The following is a 24,279-nucleotide window of genomic DNA, read 5'->3' as shown; positions in this document are numbered from 1 at the left end:
ACAATCATACTGAAAAATCTCTCATGATAGCGCATAAGACGCCATTAATGTGTTATTATTTCTACTATGATTAGTCTTGAGAGTTGAGTCATTTATTGTCACACCAACCATTAATAGTTGACCAAATTTAATAGAAGGTGTAAATCAATTAAATCAACGGCCCCAAAATCCCACTTGTCACTTGCAGGGTTTCGAAATGAGGACATTCTGTGGAGACAATGTCACCACCCAATCCGCAGACCGACCACTCCGTACTCCAAACTCTGGCGACAAATAAAACACCGACGGAAACACAACTTCCTCTTCCACTTCCACTTCTCAAGGTCTCACCGACGACCATGTTTTGAACACACACTCTCTCTCTCTACCAAAACCCAAATGGAATCCCTCCTCCCTTATCCGTTCCCAATTAGAGTGACCACCAACCACCACCACTCCCTCCTACTGAGTCATCTCCCCACTACAACTCGACTCAACTCGCCCTCCCTTAAAACCATCTTCCACCACCCCCTCCTCCGCCCTCCCATCTTCCGCTTCAAATCCCTCCCTCCTCTTCCTCCTCCTCGTCTCCGCAATTCCAACACTCCCCGGTGCACCTCAGGTGCATGCGATCACGATCACGATCACGATCATGATCACCACCACCACCATAATCACGACCACCACCACCACCATCACCACCATCACCACGACTCTGCGGAGCTCACCGGATCGCAGAAACAGTTCGTCCGCTTCGCCAAGGCCGTGCGATGGACCGATCTCGCCGACTTCCTCAGGGAACACTTGCAATTGTGCTTCTGCTCCGCCGCTCTGCTTCTCGCCGCCGCCGCTTGCCCTTATTTGATGCCCAAGCCGGCCGTGAAGCCTATGCAGAACGCCTTCATACTCGTCGCTTTTCCTCTAGTGGGGGTAAGAACTAAAGAACTAGCATCCTCCTTTTTTTATTGGCTAAAACCCTATAATTTGATCTGCAATTGATTGAATTTGAATTGGATTTAACTGTAGGTCTCGGCGGCACTCGACGCCCTTACTGATTTAAGTGGCGGGAAGGTGAACATTCATGTATTGATGGCTTTAGCAGCATTTGCGTCTGTGTTTATGGGGAATGCATTAGAAGGAGGGTTACTTTTGGCCATGTTCAACCTTGCTCATATCGGTAAGCATTTCAATTTCGCTACCATTTGGTGGCAACTAGCAATGTGTATTGATCATTGTGTGTTGTCAATGCAGCTGAGGAGTATTTCACAAGTCGGTCTATGATTGACGTCAAAGAGTTGAAGGAAAATTATCCGGATTTTGCTCTTGTGCTGGATATCAATGACGGACAACTTCCTAATACATCCGAGTTGGAGTACAAGCAGGTTCCTGTGCACGACCTACAAGTGGGGTCGTACATTTTCGTCGGAGCTGGTGAGGTACGGGAACCAAATTTACGACCTTGATGTTTGTATCACTAGTGGAATGATTTGGTAGGGTCTTCAATAGGTCTTGTCCTCACTACAATGATATATCATTATATCTCTCACTTAATGATCCATTAGAATATGGAAGCATTGTAATGGGGGCTGGTGTTGTGATTAGTCTGTGCCTGTAGATTGTGAAGTTTTCCAAGGTACTGCCACCATTACTATCGAGCACTTGACTGGAGAGATTAAACCGCTGGAGACAAAAGTTGGAGACAGGGTTCCTGGTGGTGCTAGGAACTTGGATGGCAGGATAATATTGAAGGTACATTCTCAAATATTTTGTTTTCGAGTTTTTCAGAATTGGATACATAACTGAAAGAAAAAGAACTTGTTTTTCATATTTAATTTTTCTCCCTATGTAAATGATAGAAGCCATACTGAAAGTTACATGTAACACCCTTGATGTTTCTCACGAATGAGTCTTTTCTGCCCCAGTTTTTAGATATTTTTATAACCCTTAAACTTCGCATGTAATTCACTAGATTCCAAATTTACCTTGGAAATATAATTCATGCCAGTCGTTGGTGGGATGATCTTAAAAGTTGTCACGGATGGGTTTCTAGAGTTCTCATGCTAGTAAGATTGTTGTAATGTGCGGTGATTAGGTGCTAAATCCAATTGTTTATGCAGGCAACTAAAACTTGGAAAGAATCAACCCTTAGTAGAATTGTGCAATTGACTGAAGAAGCACAATTGAACAAACCAAAGCTTCAGAGGTGGTTGGATCAATTTGGAGAGCAATACAGCAAGGTGGTGGTAGTTTTGTCAGCTGCCATTGCTCTTCTTGGCCCATTCCTATTCAAGTGGCCATTTATTGGAACATCAGGTAATCTTCCCTATTTTTTTTTTTTTTTTTTTTTTTTTTTTTTAGCTTTACTGGATCCCACGGATAAGTCTGGGAAATGTAAAATGATTATGTACATTTTTTCACAATTATATATATGCTGATTCAGACAAAATGAATGCTAGACGGGTTTGTGATACCAAATCCTGAAAGAACTACCTTATTTTCCTGCTTCTAAAAGAACTAGCTGAATACCGGTTTGCACTAGATGTATTCATAATAGAGGGCATGTTCATCGTCCATCTAGTTGATATTTGCTTAATCCTTTAGCTTGCAGAGGATCAGTTTATAGAGCATTGGGCCTCATGGTGGCAGCTTCACCATGTGCTTTGGCTGTAGCTCCATTGGCATATGCTACTGCAATTAGTTCCTGTGCAAGGAAGGTAGGCATTTTAACCAATGCTATAATCAAGAACTAGTTTGCTTTTCATGCATTTACGAGTTACAATTTTAAATTCTGTGCAGTAACATGGCATGTGCTATTTGGGTTTGACATGCCACCTTTTACATTTGTTACAGGGGATATTGCTGAAAGGTGGCCATGTGCTAGATGCTCTAGCTTCTTGTCACACTATTGCATTTGATAAAACTGGAACCTTGACAACCGGGGGGTTGGCGTTCAAAGCAATTGAACCAATTTACGGGCATCGGATGAGAAATAGTATATCAGATTTTTCTTCCTGTTGTTTCCCCAGCTGTGAAAAGCAGGCTCTTGCTGTTGCCGCTGCAATGGAGAAGGGTACCACTCACCCTATTGGAAGGTACTGTTTTTGGACAGCCGCCCTATTTAATTTTCTGCTCAACTTACTATCCCTCGCAATTGTAATCTGTAAAACATCCTTTCTGATTCAACTTGTACACACATTGTTTCCCACTCAAAAAGGGTAATGAACAACTTTACTCCTTGCTGACAACGTTTATTTTAATCTTAATGCCCTCTATCTAGTAATGAGATATGTTTGAATCTAATATACTATTTCACAGATGAAACATGTTGAAGATGATAATATCAATACTTATCGGTCATTCTATTTTTCTTTCAGAGCTGTGGTCGACCATAGCGAAGGTAAAGACCTTCCTTCTGTTTCTATTGAGAGTTTTGAGTATTTTCCAGGCAGAGGTCTAATTGCTACTCTCAATGGCATCGAGGTATTCTTTTTTCTAACTAGTATAGACCTTTTCTTTTATAAATTTCCAGCTTTAAAAATGAAGTGCTTCGCTCATTTTCTTATCCAATATGACCCCATTTTGTTTTGTAATCTATATTTGCTGCCACTTTTCCATGTCTTAGCTATTTTTTTAATCCATACCGGTATCTATCGGTCACGTGTAGATTTTAATCCCCCTTAGTTGATCTTTTTTATCGATAGTCTTTAGTGTTGTGCAAACTTATAAGATGGTGCCACGCAAATATATGAACAATTAAGTAAACACAAAGAATTTATCGAGGTTCAGCGAACTTTGCCTACTCCTTGTGTGATCTCTATTGAGAAATCACCTGCACTTTGGAGAATAACAACTCGATTAAGAACATTGAAAACCCTTATTCTAACCCCAAAACCTTACTTTAGATCTCTCTATCACTCTTGGCTCTCTACCCTAGTATTCTCTCGGCTGTTCGTGTGAATAAACAGCCCCCAACAAGCCTATTTATAGTACATAGACCAATGGTTACATGCCTTACAAGTATAGGATTCCTAATTCCTTTTAGAATAGGGAAAACTTACTTCCTAATCCTAAACTGATTGGGATTACAAAGAATAACCTATTTCCCAATCTTATGGGAAATAACCTGTGCACATTCCTTTTCTCCTTTCCCAACACCAATTGAACACCTAAACCTGTTTGGCCTTGGTATTTTGACGAGCCAAATCACAACATTACATACCTTGATTCCAGAGGTGCTCTATGTGCATGATTATTTTCTTTTCTGATGGCATATCAATACAAATGTAATGAATGGATCATAGGGCATCAATTGTCTTTCACGGTTTTACCCTACATTTTTAAGTGTTTTGGCCAGTGAGAGGTAGAATGATTTACATTGATTTCTATCTCGTTATAGTTAGGAACTGAAGGGGGTCAACTGTTGAAAGCATCTCTTGGTTCAGTAGATTTCATCACGTCACTTTGTAGATCAAAAGATGCATCAGAAAAGATCAAGGAAGCTGTTAGTGCATCTTCGTATGGAACAGAATTTGTTCGTGCTGCTCTTTCTGTCAATGAAAAGGTGAGGTTTCATTTTAAGAGTATGCAAATAAGGGGAACTTTTGGTTTGAAATGGGTGTGACGACTGAAATTTGTGGGAATTGCAATTATGAGGGTATATTCATTTTGTTTGGGTGTTAAAAGAAGTGTGAAATAAGGGTATAGCAATTGGGTTTGGTTGAAATTATGAGGGTATGAGATATAACTGAACTGCAGAGTGAACACAAATAGGTTAGTTGCCTAAATGTGCTTAACTTAATTCTTTTTTAAATGTGCATAACTAAGCTTATCGCAAAAAGGTTTACTGGAATACTGGTGTTCAAAACTATCCAACCTACGTACATGTTTAGGAGAGTATGTTAGCAAGCTAAATAGGATGGACGCTTCCCGAAACTTTCGTTTGTTTATCAATATAAACACCCATATTCCTATGGTGTGTCTTTTGTTTAGCCTTTTCTAAATCTGGATGAACCTATGCAGGTAACTTTGATTCACCTTGAGGATAGGCCTCGACCTGGGGTTTCGGATGTCATAGAAGAGTTAAAAGATCAAGCAAAGCTCCGTGTAATGATGTTGACTGGTGACCATGATTCAAGTGCTTGGAGAGTTGCAAATTCTGTTGGTATCAATGAAGTTTATTGCAGCCTGAAGCCTGAGGATAAGCTCAGTCATGTTAAGGATGTCTCAAGGGATACGGGTGAGTTTTTTTATCTTTACGCCTAGTAACATGCCATTTGATGAGTGGTCCCTGTATCTCTAAATATAATTGATATGTAGGTTTTCTGTTTCCCCAATGACAAAGTAGCACTTCATTCAGTTCTTTTAGTCTTTTCACTCATCTTATGTATATCTGAGGTTCGGCAGATGCACAGTTGATGACTAGGTAACATTAAGTACTGTGTACGCCATCGTTTAGGTCTTCTGTCGAGGAATTTGTTTTCCTTTCTACTTTGTTAAATTCATTCCTAAACGTGTTATATTTTAACAACTTGTCTATGCATGTCCCGCATGTTTGTTAACTATTATTAATACGAGTACAAAGAATGGAAATTGCATTTGCATTATGTATTTTCACTGAGAATGTCTTTTCTTCTTGTTTCCCCCATGTCCATATCCTTTTCATTCTAATTTCAATAATGTACTAAGTACTACGCATTATATCAAGTGTTGAATTAATCATGTCTATGGTGGTGGGCAATTTATCGAAGGTATGCCAATCTTTCCCTCACCTATTTTCCGAAGCTACTGTGTTTAGCTCAGCACATTCTGGGATTTACTACAGGTGGAGGTCTGATAATGGTCGGTGAAGGTATAAACGATGCTCCAGCGCTAGCAGCAGCCACTGTAGGGATTGTCCTTGCCCAACGTGCTAGTGCAACTGCCATAGCTGTTGCAGATGTTTTGCTGCTGCGAGACAATATATCTGCTGTACCATTCTGTATCGCCAAGTCTCGCCAAACAACTGCTTTGGTACTTGCTGAACATCTATTCCATCACTTTTCTGTTATTTTCTGTTACTGACGTTATTTTCTTCATGCAAATGCAGGTGAAGCAGAGTGTAGCCCTTGCTTTATCCTGTATAATTTTGGCTTCTCTTCCATCCGTATTAGGATTTCTTCCCCTCTGGTTAACGGTATGAATTGATTCGTCTTTTTATTTCTGAAACCTTATTGCTACTTTCTTTTCCATGTCTTTTGGAGTACACCATTAGAAGCAGTGCCACAAACTCTTGGCTGCTCTCTAACTTTAGCTTCTGGTTTCATGATTGCTCTTGTTTGGTAATGTAGGTTCTATTACACGAAGGCGGTACCCTTCTTGTTTGCCTCAATTCCATCCGCGCTCTAAACCACCCAACGTGGTCCTGGAGGCAGGATTTATTGCATTTGGTGAACGAACTGAAATCTAAACTCATATCACCGAGGACACTTCAATCCAGCGGAAACACCATCCAAGCTGCAGCTGAGTAACTTAAAACACCTTTTCCCCTTATAATTCCATGGTTAAACCGTCAAAGTCTTCTGTAAGTAAGTATCATTTCGTCAAGAGTCCGTTATTTAACCTGTAAAAAGTCGTGATTTTCAGTCCGATGTTTGTTGAGCATCACAATTTCTTCTGTAAAACTTACAACAATGGAGTTCGTATGTTTAATTCAAACCCTAGAAAGCAATAAAATAGCCCTTTAATTTACAGAAAAATAGACTTGGGGAGGATTTTACCAAGCTTATATTCCTTGCGTAAAGGACTTGGGCTGCGGCGGGAAGGAGTCAATAGTTGTTTTCCGTATCTTGCTCACCAAGCAACCTTTTTTCAGTAATAACCTAATGGGAACTTTAACGAAAAATCATATTTGTACGCTAAAATGTTAATTATGGTACTATTCATTTTACCTTTTATTTAGTCCTTATCGTTAAAACTCGAAGTTTTCAAATTATTTTCATTAATTTTCCTTTACCTAAATCCGTACTTGGAAGATAGTGCATGGAGCTGTCATGTGTTTTATTTCTCCCTCCCTTGCTGACATGGGTCAACCACATAACGATAACGATATTTGCATGCCTATCTCCTTTCTTTTCTTTTCTTTTCTTTTTTTTCCAACTGCAAAGTGCTTCTTTACCTACAAATTCCACGCCCACATTCGACTTTCCCAACCGCGTATTTTTTCAACTTTCCACCTAAATTTTACCATGGATGATGTCCCCAATTTATTAAAGATACCGTCTTGTTGATAACGCTTCTACATACTTTTACATTCATTCGTTAGCTAAAAAAATGTGTACAATTTATGTAAAATGTCATCAGTAATTAATTTTTATCGTCGTAACTTATAAGATGGATTAAACCTCCGAACATACCAATCTCAACTTAGCTTGTGAACTCCTCAAACATGTAAAATCTCTAACCATGAAAGATGACGATGGAGAAAGCAATGGCGCTAGCTACTAAACTTGTATTTGCTGGAAAGCAATAGCATGTTTTATGTAATGAAGAGCTTCGGCTACTAACGATTGAACTTGTTCATAGTTATCGGTTAACTGCTATAGAATACTAAGAGTCATGATAAACTCCCAGTATTCAACGTAATGAAACCAAATATTTTATATGAGTTTCGATTGATGGCTACTGGCACCATTTTTAGCATTTGTTCACACCTTCAACTCACTCAAAATATCTACTCTATCAAGTGCAAAGTCACCTTTTTGCGTAACTGATTGTTGGGTGGAAGGCAAAGATATTGAGATATTTTTCTTACCCAACAAGTAAACGGAGTTCCACCTCCCACTTTTCCTTTTATTTTTTTGACAAATCCCCTCTTATATTGTTAGGTATTAGGCCATTTGCTGTCGCATCAACCCCACCTCCCTCCCTATACTTTAAGTTTGAACAAATTAACCAGAAATACCAGAAAGCCTTTCACTGTCTGGGTATTTAAATATTTGCCTTTTTTTTCTTGTAATTATACGCCAGCAACCGCTTCAATCGATATTAACGGTTGATATCTGTTACTTTTGAAAAAAATATAAAAAATTACAGTGACGTTCTTTTTATCGAAAAATATAATATCAATTCAGTCAGATTTAATCAGAAATAAATAAATAAAATTCTCAAAACTCAGAAAAAAACAAAAATATCTCAAAATAAATTCAAAAGTTGAAAATATTGGGTAATTTTGACAGATTTTATGCAGTGATCTGCAGATATCGTCGTTTTTGTAAATCTTTGCCGATATATCATATACGTCACTCCCTTTTCATATCACAAAAGCCCTCAAATGTAGAGCGGCATAACCCATTTTCAGTTTTACCATTGCACAGGCACAGCAGAGATCAATAATATGAGCAACAAAAACAAACTGGAAATTAAATATTAAGAGGACGAAAAATAAGTGAAATTTCAAGGATTCTTTTTTCTCCTCTCATTTTTTTCTTCCATTTTTCTTCCCTTAAAGGTTGCATGGTTTTCGATGAACAAGGCCCAAAGTTCCCTTCCCTCTTTGAACTGGATTCCACTCTGACCTTTCTTCTACCTCTCTCTCTCTCTCTCTCAGTCTCTCTCTGTACATTGACCAATATTATTATCTTCCCTTACTTAAAAAAAAGCAAAAATTAATAAAAGTAAAAGACAACGCCACCACCCCACTCGTTCCTTCCGTCCCCCTCCAGACCCCTCCATAGATTTTATGATCAGGGCTTTCCACTGCCTAACTACTTCTGTCCAAAGAGCTCAAAACCTTTTGCATTGAGCTCCATCCCACCTTCCAAATTGCGAAAATGTCCGGAATAATCCGCACTTTTCTCCCTCACTCAATCCTGCTATACCCAATTCGATTCATCCCAACATTCCTAAACCCGTCATTGCCAGCAACCGCAGCCTGCTGAAAACAAACCCCGCCCTGCTCCAACCTCGCCATGTAGCTCCTCACCTCCTTCCTTATCATCCCCTGCATCACTCCCAGCAACTCCGAGGGCATATTCAACACCGGAGCAGCCGGAATCGGAACCGGAACCGGAGCCGGAGCAGGGATCGACTCGGTCGCCGCAGCAACACGGTTCGACACCTCCCCGGCGTCGACTCCGGGCAGTGACAGAGACAGTGAAGTCGGAGGGTCGTTCTCCTTCTCGCCGTTACTGCTGTTGTTGGAAGACGACGTCGTTTCCACGGGAGGCAAAACCCCGCCAGATCTTGCCACGGGTCTGTACACGTGGCAGTCGGGAAGAGACATGACTTGCACGCTGGAGTCGCTCACATCCGACCCGGATGGGCTACCCGGGCTCATGTAAAGCCCGGTGGAAACAGGCACGCCCGACCCGGCACTAACCGACCGCTTCAGAGGCGGCTGCTCGTGGTCAAGGAGATAATGACCATCGTATCCTCCATTCAAAACGACGCCGCCGACGTCGGAGCATTTTCGCTTGAGGGTGGAGTTCCAGTGGTTCTTGATGGCGTTGTCGGTCCGGCCGTTGAGGAGGCGGGCGATGGTGGCCCACTTGTTCCCGAACCGGGCATGGGCCCGGATAATCGTGTCGTCCTCCTCGGGAGTGAAAGCGCGGTGCTCCACCTGCGGCGACAGCTGGTTGCACCACCGCAGCCGGCACGACTTCCCGGACCGACCAGGAATCGACTTGCTGATCAGCGACCAGTTCCTGGGGCCGTGCTTCTGCACCAGCTTCTGGAGCGAGTCGTCCTCCTCGGGGCTCCATGGACCCTTGATTCGATCCATATCCTTCCTGATCACCGCCATCGCAATTAACTCACACGACCTCTCTCTTTAATTTTATTTTTTTTCGATTTTAATCTCTGTAAATTTTTGAATTTTGAAAGTCGAGAGCTGCTGGTTTGGGGAGAGAGGAAAAAACAGGGTAGAGAGACGTAGGGTGGGGGTTTTTATATGAGGAAGGGGAGGGGGTGAATGGTGACCGGTTGGGCCGGTGGAGGTTTGATGGTTAAACTTAAATAGTAGTTGAAGTGGGTGTCAGCGGCACCGCTTGTTGGAAGCAGTCGGTTAAGAATTGGGGAGGTTTGGGATACAGCTGGAGAAGGGACACGCGTCATTTGGAAAGTGAACTGAATTGTGTAACCATCACTCTTTTGCCTTTTTATTTTATTTTTTGTTCAACAATGTTTGGTTTTTTAAAGATGAATAAGAAGAAGTCGGTTTGTAATTTTATCGATTTGGTTGATCTGTCTTTATACAGATAAATCACTAAATAATTTTAATTTTAATTAAATATTATAGATATAATTTTTATATAATGATTTATAAAACAAGCACTTGTGATTGATCTGTCTTTATAAAATAATATTTATATAAATCAACAATTCACTTTTTCGTAAGAATTTTGACTCATTTTTTTAGTAGTCAAATATTATTTTTATTTTATTTATTTGCTTTTTTTATGCCCACTTCAACGGCAGGAGCGTCTGCTTTACTCTGTCACAGTTGGAAGTGTTCGTTTCTCTTGTTTTTAAATTGTTTTAATTTTTATTAAAGATAAATTTGAACTATATTATTACTAATTCGTTGTGAGGTTAAATCTAGCCCCTCATCTTTAATGTAAATAACATCGTTTGTTTAAACAAAACAAAAAAAATCTTGAAAACCTGTAGATAATAATCAGTGGATTTAGGCATCAAGTTGGGAAAACCGATTTTAACACTTCATTCTATTTATGCTATATAGTCCGGACTTTAACATCACAAAGCGTTTTAACCGTTACATTTAATTTATATATTAATATTTTTATTTACAATTAGTCGTATTAGTGGAAAATTTTATGAGCTTGGTCGTATCCAGTGCACAAGGCTTCCGCTTTACGTAGGGTCTGGGACATGTGAATGTTGGCTAGCCTTACTCCCATTTATGGAAAAGCTGCTCCCAAATCTCGAACCCGAGACCTACCGCCCATGGAAAAAGGCACTTACCCCATTTTATGAGCTTGGTGATTAGGAAAATAAAGAATTACTTGGAAATAGAAAAAAATGAATAAAGTAATACTGTTAAGGGGATAACGATGAATGATAAGTTGATAACGGTTGGGTGTGAGTTTGACTGAGGAAGCCAGGCTGTCCAGCATTTTCGTGTGGGATTTTTTTCAATTCCTTTTCAAACATTTAAATCTTTAAAAAATAGAAATGTGAGGGTGAGGTGGCGGAAAGCGACAAGGAAGGCCGAATCCGGGAGCCAATCATTACAGACCATCCAATCGAGTCCAGCCTGTAAACCTGCCACCACCACCCACCTCCACCGTCCGATCCATCCCATCTCTCTCTCCCTCTCCTTCCTTCTAAACGGCCAATCTGATCTGTTGATCTTCCCCTCAACCACCGACACACTCTCAACCATAAATATATGGAAAGCTTTTTAATGAACGGTCTCTTAGATTTTCATAACTCTTTATTTTAATTTTTGAGATTTAAAATCAATAGAATTGTTTTATAGTTTGTTCATCATTAATCATTTTGATATTTTCGTGAAAAATCTTCATTAAATAATAATAAAATTGCCAAAATACTTTTTATTTTTTATCAAATCATTTTGGTCTATTGTTTATTAAATTACGGGTATATTTGTCATTTTGATCTTTATTTAGCACAATTTTGCACAGAATGACCAAAATAATTAATGGTCAACAATATTAAAGACCACTTCTATTAATTACAAATTTTAAGGATTAAAATGATGTGTTATCCAAAATTCAAGAACCATTTTGACTAAAAAGCTTATATAAAATACAGATATTTGCCATAAGTGTACTCTTCACCTTCCTGCTCCCGTTAAGCATGGTTAATTAATTACCTTAATTAACCGGGGTTTATTATCGCTAATTTTTAAGTTTAATAGCTGCTGAATCGAATCATCAATCACACGCGGGTGGATTTGACAGAGCACAGATTACAGAGGGAAAGACGATTACTTTATTCCAGTTTTGATGGATTCATCATTCATTGTGGATTGATTGATTAAATTAAGGAAGGATTTGTGAGTAATTAATAAAGTTAGGCCGACACGAAGGAGGGAGGATTCAAAGAGCGATTGTCCTGTCGGAGAAATTTTTCATTATAACAGTAATACGGATGGTACATTACATGTTTTTATATAAATTATGAGAAATTTTATTTTTTAAGTTATTAACGTTTTAACACACATATCTCACCATTTATATAATGACACATGATGTACCATCTCGTGTGCCGAGTACACTGAAAAATATTTTGTCCTGTCGTTCTTTGATGCGATCACGTGTGGATGTGTTATAGTTCGGATTTGATGTTGGGGATATTAACTTATTGTTTAACTCATATTATCACATGACGAGGTGGTGTTTTAACGGAAAAATATTCATGATGCTTAAGGTTATATAGTAATTTTGAAGTTTTTAATTGTTAAATGTTGGATGTTGCATATTTAACTAATAGTATAACGCTCAGAACTTTTAGAGTATACAGCTCGTTTGGACGTGTTTTTGAAATGACTAAAAGTGTTTTTTTTGAAAATGTTTTTGAAACTAACCTTTAATAAAAATTCAAGTGGGTCATGGAAAAGCACTTAACGTGCTTATTGCAAGAAGCATATCTGATATTTCTTCCAAAAAATACTTAAAGTGTTTTTGAAACCCAAAATTAATTTTACCGAGAGTGCTTTAAACCATTCAAAAAACATTTATAAACATTAGGTTTGAGATTCTACGTTAGCCGCTAAAATATAATCTTATTATAAAGAATGGAGATAAATATAGAGGAGACGAATCTTTCTTCGTATCAATTTGATTTATTTTTAGCTTACCAAATCTTACTTTAACTGCTACACTTTATATTGTCTCACTTTACCACATGCGTTCTTCCTTCGTGTCTTACTTTACCTCTACATTCTTAATGTCCCACTTTAACATATGCATTCTTCCTCAATCTTTACCTTGTTCCATCTAATAAGTTAAAAGAATTGTTAATTGTGGTGACATTGAGGAGCCAAAACTAGTTCCAAAAATCTTAGAGATGATACGTGGACTATTTTTTGAAGAAGACAATAATGCCCACATCAAATGGACGAGGCCCAAAAATATTTCCATGCCTAGTTCAACATTCCTGGAGACTTAAGCAACAAACTATGACACCACCAAGCTCCCTTCTCGCAACAAGGAAGAATAGTCAAAGGCATTAAAACTATGATTAATTGCCAAACCCTGAAAGCTCAGGTCGACTCTCTCTAAAAAGTCTTCCTTTTTCTCTCTCTAAAATCTCTCTGTGAAAACCTCCCAGCAACTTCGCCGCTGACCCTAGCCTTTGGCTTAGGTGTCGAAGGCATCCTCCCTTCCTTCATTTCTTCTTTTCCTCATTTTTCTCTTTCTCCTCCTGAGTTTTCTAGGGTTTTCCTTCATTTGCACTTTTCCTATTTTCCTTCCTTCCTCTTCTCATTTGCTCCTCCCCCATCCTGCTTCCCTCCTCCCCTTCTTTCATCTCTTCCTGTTTTCTCCCTTCCTTTTTAAATCTCGTTTCTCCCCTGAGTTTAATCTCAATTTTCCTTGAGCCGAGTCTCAACTATATGAGGCTTTGTGCCTCTTATCCTGCATTTTTTCGCCTGCTTTTACTGCTTTTCTATCTTTTATTTCCCTTCCACCCTCCTCCCTAGCTGTGATACTTCATCCCCATCCCATCATGTGCTTGGATCAGAAGGCTCTGATTAGAAGTTGGATATCAGGTTCACTTCCCCTCCCTTAACTGGCATGCTGGATCTCCATCGAGGCTTAAATGTTGGGTATTTTACATACCCCTTAGCCTTACCCTATTCCCATACGTTACTTTGTTTGTATATATTTACAGGGGTTCATGAAGGGGACTTGGATTTGGTGTTTACTTTCTCAGTTCAGAGTTTAGCTTCCTCCAAGAATGTGATGGCAACAGCAATGTGATCTTTGCTACTAGAGACTATAGTTTTTTTATTATCTATTTTATGTTGCCTTCGAGCCTAAGTTTGTATGGGCCTCCCGTTGTATCAAAAAATTGCCAAACCCTATCTTTACTACTCTTCACAATCAATCAAATGATACTTCCATCATCATCTCAAGATTTTTTTTTTCTTCCACTTAACCATCTTAAGATGTTATCTCCTAACTAATATATTGAGAATATTCTTTCACTTAATCATCTCAAGATGTTATCTCCTAAGTAATGGAAGTGGGTTAAACTGAAATTAGGGTTTGATTTCTTCGATTAAGAGAAAAATATGAGAAAAGAAAATTGAAAATTAATATCATAAAAGAAGGTTGAATTTCAAAATTTGCAGAACAATTTCAATGGTTTTGGATCCTTTTGCAAAATTCTTAGGATTCTGTCATGAGAATCTCAACCTCCCGATTTCTCGTTCTTTATTTTTAGTAATCTGGAGAAATCAAATCCTAGTTTGAGTTTAAACTAGGTCTCTCCACTCATGGGTCATTTTAGCATAGTTGAAAAATACTAAACTGCTCATGCCACATTAGCACAATTAATGACTCTTTTAACCTATTTGATGAACTATGGTAAAGTGAGACATTGAGGAAGAGTGCATGTATAAAGTGTGACATTACAGATAATAATATGAGTCAATATAAAATGGAGAAACTAAAGTGAAATTTAGCGAAGAGTACCCGTGTCAAGCTAAAAATAAGGGAGTAAGATTTTTCCTCTCCTATTTCCTTTCCCTTCCCTCCCTTCCTATCACATTTTGTTTTTTGTCTTTTTGTTTCTATAGAAAAATCAATATAAGATATTGACGTGGCTTAATCATGTAATTGTTCAAATAGGAAGAGTGAAGGGACAAGAGATTAGAAGGAGAGAAAAACGTCCTAAAAAAATAGGCCTATCTATTTGTGTTACTCGTACACTTGTACATAGTACTAGTACCTAATGTACTATTTTATTTGGGTTAATTAGTTTACTACCCTCAAGTTTCTAAGTTTTCAACATTTGGTACATGAAGTTTTTTTCATCCTAGAATGGTACCTAAAGTTAAAATTTTGAGACAGTTTCATACATATGTTAAGGTTGTTGTTAAGTCAACCGTTAACTGGTGACATGATGCCCACATGGACAATGATTGTGCGTCACGTGTCAATCTGGGCCCATGTGAATATTAAAAATTGAAAAAAATAATCCTAAACCTTACATTTAACCCTTAACCATCGCCCAGCCTCCTTCTTTCTCCTTCATCCCCATCGACTCCCCCTTTCTATCTCCCTTCTTCCTCCACAAACACCATCATCGAAGTCAAACATGTATCGGTATATCTGAAGAATGCGTTTACATGTACACAATCACCAGAAAATCGATCATCGACGAAGGAATGTACAGGCTCGACGTCGAGCGGTTCAGAGCATGAAGATGAACATGGAGGTTTTGGATGTGAGAAACAAGAGCTGGCTGAGTTTGATGAACGAGTTGAGCGCTTGAGATCTGATGGCGACGGTGGATTCGAAGCCGAAGATAGATTCGATCTCCAGCCAGTTCTCGGAAATGGTGGTGTACATATCAAGGAAAATTCATTGCTCTCCGATTTCAAGTCCGTGGACCATAAAGACTCGTTAAAATCCACCCCCACCAGCAGCGGGATCCAATATCTAACTCTCAGTGCGATGAATTTACCTCTTGCTCTTCACCGATTGTAGTAATGTCCTCGCTGACATTATCACCGACTGGCCTCTGTCGGCGAAATCATCGCTTTCGAAATCGTTGGTCGGCGAGAACGGATGAGCAAGGAGGGGTCTGGGCGATGGGGTGCGGAGATTTAGGGTTAAGATGGTGGAAGAGGTGATGGTTGTGGAGAGAAAGGGGGAGATAGAAAGAGAAGTTGAAGAAGAAAGGGGAGGGTTAAATTTAGGGTTTAGGTTTATTTTTTTCAATTTTAATTTTTTTTCTAATTTAATTTTTTTAACTTTTATTTTTTATTGTTTTTAATTTTTAATATCCACTTGGGCCTAGATTGACATGTGGTGCCCAGTCATTGTCCACGTGGACACCACATCACCAGTTAACTGCTGACTCAACAACAACCTTAATGGATGTATGAAACTGTCTCAAACTTTTAACTTTAGGTACCACTTTGGGATGAAAAAAAAAACTTCTTATACCAAATGTTGAAAAACTATAAATTTGAGGGTAGTAAACTAAGATTAACCCATTTTACTTTGTATGGATGTCGGGGACGGATGAATATTCTCTTCAGATTATTTTTGTGAGGATCCTAAGGATTCTCACATCTTAATCATTCATCGTATATCGTGCGATCATTTTTCGTTAGATACTATTTGTGTTTAATTTTAAATAATAAAATTTAAATGACTTTTGACCGCACGATGTATGATGAATGGCTAAGATATGAGGATCTCTAGAATCCTAACAATTTAAATCCGGATGAGATCCAAATCCATGGGAGACAATATGGGTGTCTATCTATTAATATTATTTAAATAGTTGAATATATATTATAGTTCGACCTGACGTTACAGTTGGTGGGAAGCAGCTGGTATTGCAGTTACTGCTTAACATTTTGTAGCACTACGTAATTAATAGCATCCACCTCAAGAGTGAAGTAAACTAAAGAATGCTAATTTGGCAGTGTTTTGGAGTAAGTAAAGCTACTTTGGATACTTAGTGCTTTATCAAAAAACATGACTTCTTTCAAACTCGACTCGTTTGAGCTCGACTCATTCAAAAAATAAGCAAAGTTTGCACTTTGGTACGTTGAAAGCAATTCAATCCAAAAACAAAAGTTCAAACCATTGTGTTCGTTTACATTTCTTTACATTTTCACGTATCGGAGAATTAAGGGACTTTGGATGTCTTTATAAGAAGTTGAGTTACTATCTATATTGTCAGTTAGTTTTGTGATGAAACTTCAACTTACTTCATAATTCCAACATCAGGTTACCCAAAGTGTTAGACCCAACAAATCACGTGCTCCCATGTCACCTAATATGGCCCACATGCCTCTACGTGGTGGAACGTTTTGAGATTGTGAATCTCACATCAAAGCAATTAAGGGGAGTTGCTCAACTTTTTTTCACTCACCTCGTTTGTTTTGACTCGTTAAAGAAATAAGTTGTGTCAAAAGTCTGAGTTTTAAACAACCCAAGACTTTGAGATGCAAGTTCAAAAAGTAAAAAGACCACATTTACATCTCAACTTACATTTCCCGAAAATGTAAATATGAGGTCTACTCTAATCCATTGGAGAACTTTTCTAGCTTAGAAAAGAAAATAGAAATTCCCATCCCAAGACATTATACATATTTCATTGAAGATACTTTTAGCGATATTTTATTCAGCTTACCTTGGCTAGTTTAATGGATGTGTGACAAATGACTGGGGTGAGCTACATGTGTGAAGGGAAAATATATATCTAACTCAAACTACTGATTAATGCGTGATGTTAATTATAATTGAAAATCTTGTCATTGATTAATGTATGTAATCTATGAGTTGACAATTGAAAATTCGATAATCACCTAACCTAAGTACACATGCATGAATGTTAGCAGAACTTAATTAGGGAAGTCACCAACCGAATTTAAATCCCCATAATTCTAATTTGGACATATCCAATCGCAGCCAAAAACATGTTCGGGTATGGTATGTACTGGAGCAATCAATAGTTGGATGTCCGGTCAAAATTCAATAAACAAGAATTCAAAGTTGAAAAATTATGGATCCGTCACTGCATAACACACGACGTCATTGGATTTTATCCTTAACTTTTAATCATTTTGCATTCGATTATTTGACTTTTTAGTTCTTTTTTTATTTTGATTCTGATCTTCTTCGTTTTCAAGTGAAAAAAAAGATGGTTAAAAACAAGGAGAGAATCCGTAGTTTTATCTTCAAACCATGAGGACATGTGCTGACGTGTGCATATCTATAACTTTATCACGTGCTGGTGCCTAGGGTAGAGGGAACACACGTGTGGCTTTGCATCCTCAGAAGCAACAAGGAAATCTTACGACGTTGCCGAATTAAGAAGTGTTATGGATAATCATTAGGTTTAATATATAGGGATTGCTGGATAAATCTCATGGTACACATGGACGGTACCAATCGTACAATTTATATCCTCACCAAAGGGTATAAAACCTAATGACATTTACAACTCATCACGTTTAGATTAATATAAATACTTATATGTAATTTATAATTCACATGGTCGGTCTATAATTCCAATAATATATAAGTAGATCTGATTTGAGGATCTGCAAGTTGGTTGCTTAATTATAAAATAAAAACGGAAGATAATGTTTTCTTGGTCTACCTAGTTTTACAAGGATGAGTCATGGGGCCCTGAATTTTTTTTTTTATAACTTTTTTGTGAATATTTTGGGCAGCGTAAAAATTTTGAAAGACAACATTTGCCTGTGGTTTCTGAGACTATTACGGTAGCTAATTTGGTTACGTATTCAATTAACTACTCGAGAGCTCAGTTTTTAATAGTTTGACAGACAAAAATATCGACTAATGTAACAATCGGATGACATAAAAGTTCGCTACTAATAGAAAGGCTAATGTACCTATTTATTACCATATTTCAACCGCCCATAAAAAATAAGTATTAATATTTTATACACACGTCTTTTATAATTGTAAAATGTTTTGATGTGATCATTATAAATTATAAAAATCAAATTCAACGGTTAAAAGGGTGTTCCTATTAGAAAAATAGAGATCCTTCTTGTTAAATGATTCATACATACATACATACATACATACATACACACACATATATAGGCCTTTAAAAAAAAAGATTTTTTATTTTTATTTTTCAAAATATAATAATTTTGAGATTCACTCGATATTGAACTTCATGGATTTGAACGCACTATTTTGCAAATCTCGATTCATAGATCATCAACTTCTCGTCCGACTTGCATATGTTAAGTATGCCGCCAGCCTTAATCCTGAGGGGCCTTCTTCGCCTTCCACCTAAGCTGCACATGTATTGCCTATTTAATTGTCATGCTGCAATTTCATGGTTTCTTAGAATGAAATATTCGTAAATTTCTTCGAAGTCAAATAGATGCCTCAGCCACTTAGTACTACGGTCTGGTGATATTCCTCTTCACTTGGAAGTGAGAGGTTTTATGTTCGATTTCGTGAATGGCGAATTCGATATCAAATTAGGTTGCTCATTGTATGGCTTAGTCGAATCCCCCTTCTTTAGTGTAAAAATATCGATGTACCCAATTAAAAAAAATAGATGCAACCAATATTTTTTATTTAACTAATATTTTACAAGATGATTTATGAAATACAATTTAAAAATAGATCATTCGAATTGTTGGAGTGGATGTGGTATGGGCCCTAAAAAATTTTAATTAAGGGCTCTGTATATCAATAGCGACATTTTCCTTCTTTGAGATTCGGAACTGCCAAATTTGTAATCTTTCCTATCGGTTTGGAAAATTTGGGAATAAAAAGAACAAAGGAATCGCCAAAAACAAAATCCATGCAGAGAGCTCTCTCTCCTGAATTATTATCCTCATTTCTCGGGTCACGTGGAAAACGAGCTTTCTTTAGGGGAAAGTAGGCAACGTGGGAAAAAAGGACAAATATGACAGTTGTTACGGAAAATATGGACGACACACGTGTTCTTCTGTTTCCAGGCCACGCGTGTACACGAAATTGATTGCTCAAGCTCAAGCTCCGACAAGTCTCCGCCCTATGCTCGGAATAATATCTTATCCGGATTTTCTTTATTAGATTTGGAGAATCAATTAATTGTATCCGTTTATTTCATATTATGTGATTAGAAATTATTTTACTTAAAATTGAACACAAACAATACCTAAAGAAAATTAGTCTCATGATGAACGATGAACGAAAACGATTAAAAATTCTCTAGATCCTAACAAAAAAGATCCGGAAAGAATCCTCGTCCCAATGCATTATTATATACTTAGACCTGACCCCAATTCCCAACAACCTAAAAAAAAAAAAAAACTGAAATCGAAAAAAAGGAACTGAAAATAAACTAAACCCAATCAAAGAAACCGAACCAAGAAATCTTTTGATTTGGTTTCGATTTGAATGGTTTAGAAACCGAATCAAATCGAACTGAACTGAATTAATATGTATTAATTTTATTTATTTATTTTTAAATCTAATTTGAAGTTAATCATTAACTTCCAATTATATTAAAAGCCAAACAATAAGCTCAATTTCTTCCCACACGCTATAAAGATAAGCCCCAAACAAAGAACCATTTTCAGCTTTTCTCCTCAGCACCTGCAATTTCGCTTTCCTCGGGCCTGGGTTGTAACAGCCATCAAGTCATCAAATATATCTCACTTCCGAAGTTTTATGTTAATCTTGGCTTTTTAGACTGCGTTTCCCCCTAGAACCATCCCTTATGTATCGTGATTGTTTTTTTGTCAGCAGCCAATCAATTGTTTTGCAAAATGTCTGCGACTGTGACAATTGTGCCATTCCCAAAGCAAAGAGCTCCACCTCATTTTATTGCATATAACTTTGCAATTCTCTGACCAAAAACCTCAAAAAAAAAAACAAAAAAAAACTGCAAATCTATAAAGTGCCATGAATATATGATTTATAGAAACAAACATTGAGAATATCGAACTATAATTTCGAAACATTAAGAAAAAAAACTAATTAGTAAACTCAAATTTCTTTCTAACTTTTACAAATAAAAAAACCGAATTAAACCAAACCTAAATTGAACCGACAAAAGAGAAACAACTAAGGCAATCCGAATCGAATATAAATCTCAGTTCAGTTTTCAATTTCGACAAAAAAATCGAACCGATTGGAATCGAACTCAACCTACCAATTCCGTCCTTATATTCGTCCACATCTTCAAGTTGTTGAACCTGACCCCACATCACCACCCGATCTCCTCCCTTCAATTTTTTGGTTTTTGACACAATTCACTTGTAACGTTGAATTTTGATTAATGTCTTTGAAATTTTGTTGTTTTAATAAAAAAAAAATAACAAAACAAATGTTTGTTAAGTTAAAAATCAGCTTAAGATATAGCCCACTATATTTTCAAATCTTGAATACGCCACGATTATAAGAGATAGAAAATGTAGTTTTTTGCTCCACAGCAGACTTATAAATATACTCCAAAACTCATAGGCTTATTGCTTTCTTTTCCCTCTTGGAAATGTAAAAAAATTGAAAAATTTACATAAATACTACATCTTCTAGCCAAAAATGGGTATTTTATATCCATTTAAAATTACTTATTGAAGAGCTTCTCGGCGAAGAGGGAATTGTGATATATGTTGTCAATAGGGTGGTGTTATACGCCCATTGTGCATCTCATATATTTCTCTTAATTTTTTATTGTCGAGTCGAATTAATTGAAAAAAATCAATTGATAAAATTTAACAAGAATGTGTGGAAAGTAAAAAAGAACGTGTGAATAACAGTACGTTGATAATATTACACGCATTTTTGTTAGACCCCGCCAAATCCTTCACTAGATACACAAGAATACTGAGTATTAATGTCTAAAACTCTTTACAAATCACAATGAAATTCACGATGAGATTTGTCACATAGAGGAGCTCTTAAAATTCCTTTCCTAGTACAGCGTCTAACTTCCTAACAACTATAACCATAACGAGTGAACTACAATTAATGGATAACAGACTTTTTAACCGTGATTAAGACAACTATAGTTAACATTTGAACCAATATGATGGATAATGCCCTTAGCATCTGTGCGGATATGAAGCCACCTCCGGCCAATGGCCATAGGCCATATCTACCTCTAAAGTCTCCAACCAAAGGGCTAAAGGATATCGGGGCTAAAATATTTAAGCTAAAGGATTCAGATTAAGTTTGGTCTTAGGACAGACAACATGTAACCCTAAAGTAGGTTAATTTTGTCCTTATAAAATAGTAAAATATGAATTAATATTGTACGACGGCCTAATATGAATTGGAAACATTCTAACGACACACGTTCAATTATTCATTCATTGCCCAAGTGGAAGGGAGACGAACAAGGTGGCACACATGCTAGCACGTGTGAGCTTAAGTTATGGTAATATTGTGACTTGGTTTGAGGAACTCCCTAATGTAATTCTTGATATTCTCTTTAAGGATAGCAATTCCTAATTAATTATGTTGGTGCGGGGCACTCTTTTTTCCTTTGACCGGGTTGAAAACCCTGACAAGGTTTTTATCGAGGCCCTCTATTTGCATCATATCCTTATTAATGTAAGTATTTCATTTGTTATTAATAAATATCGTACATTTTTTAAAATACAACAAATGATACGTTTAACCTTACATGACTAAAGATGGCAGGAAAGGCAAAATCATACGTTAAAGAAAGATCAAAATTACAAAAACTTATAAAAAACTAAGTTCCTTAAAATATTGTCAATTAATTTTACAATAAAACGCGGAATTTCTTAATCATCCTATCATTTTGTACGTATCTTTTTTAGTAATGAACTGATAGGAGGAGAGAGACAGGGAAAGGATAGATTACGTGACGCCCAAGAATCTGCCGTTGACGAATATCAGATATGTGTTGTTGTTTGTATAGGAAGCGTCCGTTAAGGATAAGAAGAGACGGAAGGGAGGCCACGTCAGGAGGGGGGTTGGAATGCCAGCTATAACGCGTTTCGGGTGGGCGAGCTTATCGAGAAAGACAGCATCTCTTTTCGGTTTGGAGTGTTTCAGTTTTTCAGGTCGCATGGGGATTTGGGCAAAGTGGGAGACCGACGGATGACGACGACTACTACTTCATCGTACTTTGCACAACCACCCACCACACTTATGTTCACTTCACCCCAACGATGTCGTTTTGGCAAATGTTTTGCAACTTTCTTCTTAGGACCTCACCTTTTAGTTTTTATTTTCATCCTAAAATGTCACACAATGCTTCAATTGTTTTATTTTCTAGGCCAAATTTTAATGATCATTTTTGCAAATATTTCCTTAATTATCTAAATTTGAACTCTTTTAATCATTTAAGTCTTATCTAGACAAAATCAAATCATGTATTAACACTAAAACTTTTATGATGTTAATTGAGTGTTAAATAACTTTTAGTTGGATGTTTTTATATATGGTTGATCTTTAAAGGTAATTCGGAAAGTAGACAATTAAAACCGTCAATGAATAGTGACATATGAAAACAAAAACTAAAAAACAAGTGAAGATTGCTAGCATTTTTATTTTTATTGTAAATATGTTAGGTGTGAGATAGGATGAGTTTGTAATTATATATCTGTTATAGATACTTCCATCTCCAAACAAATTGAGTAGCACCAAAAACAAGGACATAATTTTCAAACTGTTTAATTGCTCTTCTGGGATGAGGGACCCTGATAATTGACTGCTCAACCAATTACCGGCTCCTTTATCTGTATAAAATTTGTTGCTTGGCCTATTTGACAGAGAAATGTTCACGCATACATACATACATACATATATATATACATACATATATATATATATGTGTTTATATTTATCGAGGGTTTGGATTCGGGACACATGTTTTTTATACACATTTTGACTAATGTTTTTTTGAACTCACTTTATAATACATTTCAACGATTTGAACAGTCTTTCTTTTATACCTTATCTCAAAGATCATGTGGACAAAAAATCACCTAAAATTATACGACCGTAGGATTAAATTTAGTGCTTCTTATAGAACCTTATTCGTCAACTTTTTCACTACAAATGAATGTCTTAATAGTTTTGAATTTGTCTTAATGTTTGCAACGATGATCTATGAATTATGTATTAAAATATAGATAGTTTGGATCGTTGAAATATACTATGAAGTCGTATAAAATAAATGTCAAAATATATGTCAAAAGTGTGTGTTCTTGCATGCTAAGGTTATGTAGATAGAGAGAGGGGTCTCCATCTTTATGCTTTCTATTCACAGCCAACTTGTCACTGAAAGAGCCCAGCTCAGAAAACGCTCTCTACAAAAAACCCTAAACTTCATCCCTTGCCCTGCCGCCGACCTCTGGCTTTTGCTTGGGGTCGGTGGCAGCTTAACTTTTCAAGCTTGTTTTCCTCATCCTCCTCATCCTCTTCCTCCTCTCGATCCTTCCCTTCTTACCCAGCTCCTGTGATGGCCCCATTTTTCGTCCTTAACCTGGGGATCGACACACCTTTTTCGGAAGGCGTGGATGGAGCACCATCTATGGGCCTTTTGTCCTTCCCCACACCTGCGGTGGCTCTGTTTCCCTCCAAGGAACGGTGGAGCAACCCACCATCTACGGGTGGTGTGGATGGAGTTTTATCT

General features: G+C 37.3%; 2 protein-coding genes across 3 annotated transcripts; one reads left to right on the top strand and one right to left on the bottom strand.

Moving 5' to 3' along the window:
* The first annotated feature begins 144 nt into the window (after positions 1–144).
* Positions 145–6,713, top strand: LOC103453726 (probable cadmium/zinc-transporting ATPase HMA1, chloroplastic). The gene is made up of 13 exons (XM_008393288.4): positions 145–909; positions 1,006–1,156; positions 1,231–1,415; positions 1,582–1,728; positions 2,097–2,292; positions 2,581–2,693; positions 2,830–3,071; positions 3,354–3,459; positions 4,376–4,540; positions 4,999–5,215; positions 5,801–5,988; positions 6,065–6,151; positions 6,306–6,713. The coding sequence occupies exons 1-13, from the start codon at positions 379–381 to the stop codon at positions 6,483–6,485; spliced, it is 2,508 nt and encodes an 835-aa protein (XP_008391510.3). The 5' UTR covers positions 145–378; the 3' UTR covers positions 6,486–6,713.
* A 1,636-nt stretch (positions 6,714–8,349) lies between these two features.
* On the bottom strand, positions 8,350–10,238 carry LOC103453725 (transcription factor MYB44-like). 2 transcript variants are annotated; one of them, XM_029108000.2, is made up of 2 exons: positions 8,725–10,238; positions 8,399–8,542 (listed from the first exon to the last, which is right to left on the bottom strand). In XM_029108000.2, exon 1 carries the CDS (start codon positions 9,755–9,757, stop codon positions 8,816–8,818), a length of 942 nt encoding a protein of 313 aa, XP_028963833.1. In that variant the 5' UTR covers positions 9,758–10,238; the 3' UTR covers positions 8,399–8,542; positions 8,725–8,815.
* Positions 10,239–24,279: the final 14,041 nt, after the last annotated feature.

Source organism: Malus domestica, chromosome 02, assembly GCF_042453785.1.
Source record: "Malus domestica chromosome 02, GDT2T_hap1".
In the NCBI taxonomy this organism is placed as follows: domain Eukaryota; kingdom Viridiplantae; phylum Streptophyta; class Magnoliopsida; order Rosales; family Rosaceae; genus Malus; species Malus domestica.
Note: the sequence above shows the minus strand (reverse complement) of the source record. Positions and strands in the feature narration are given on the sequence as shown.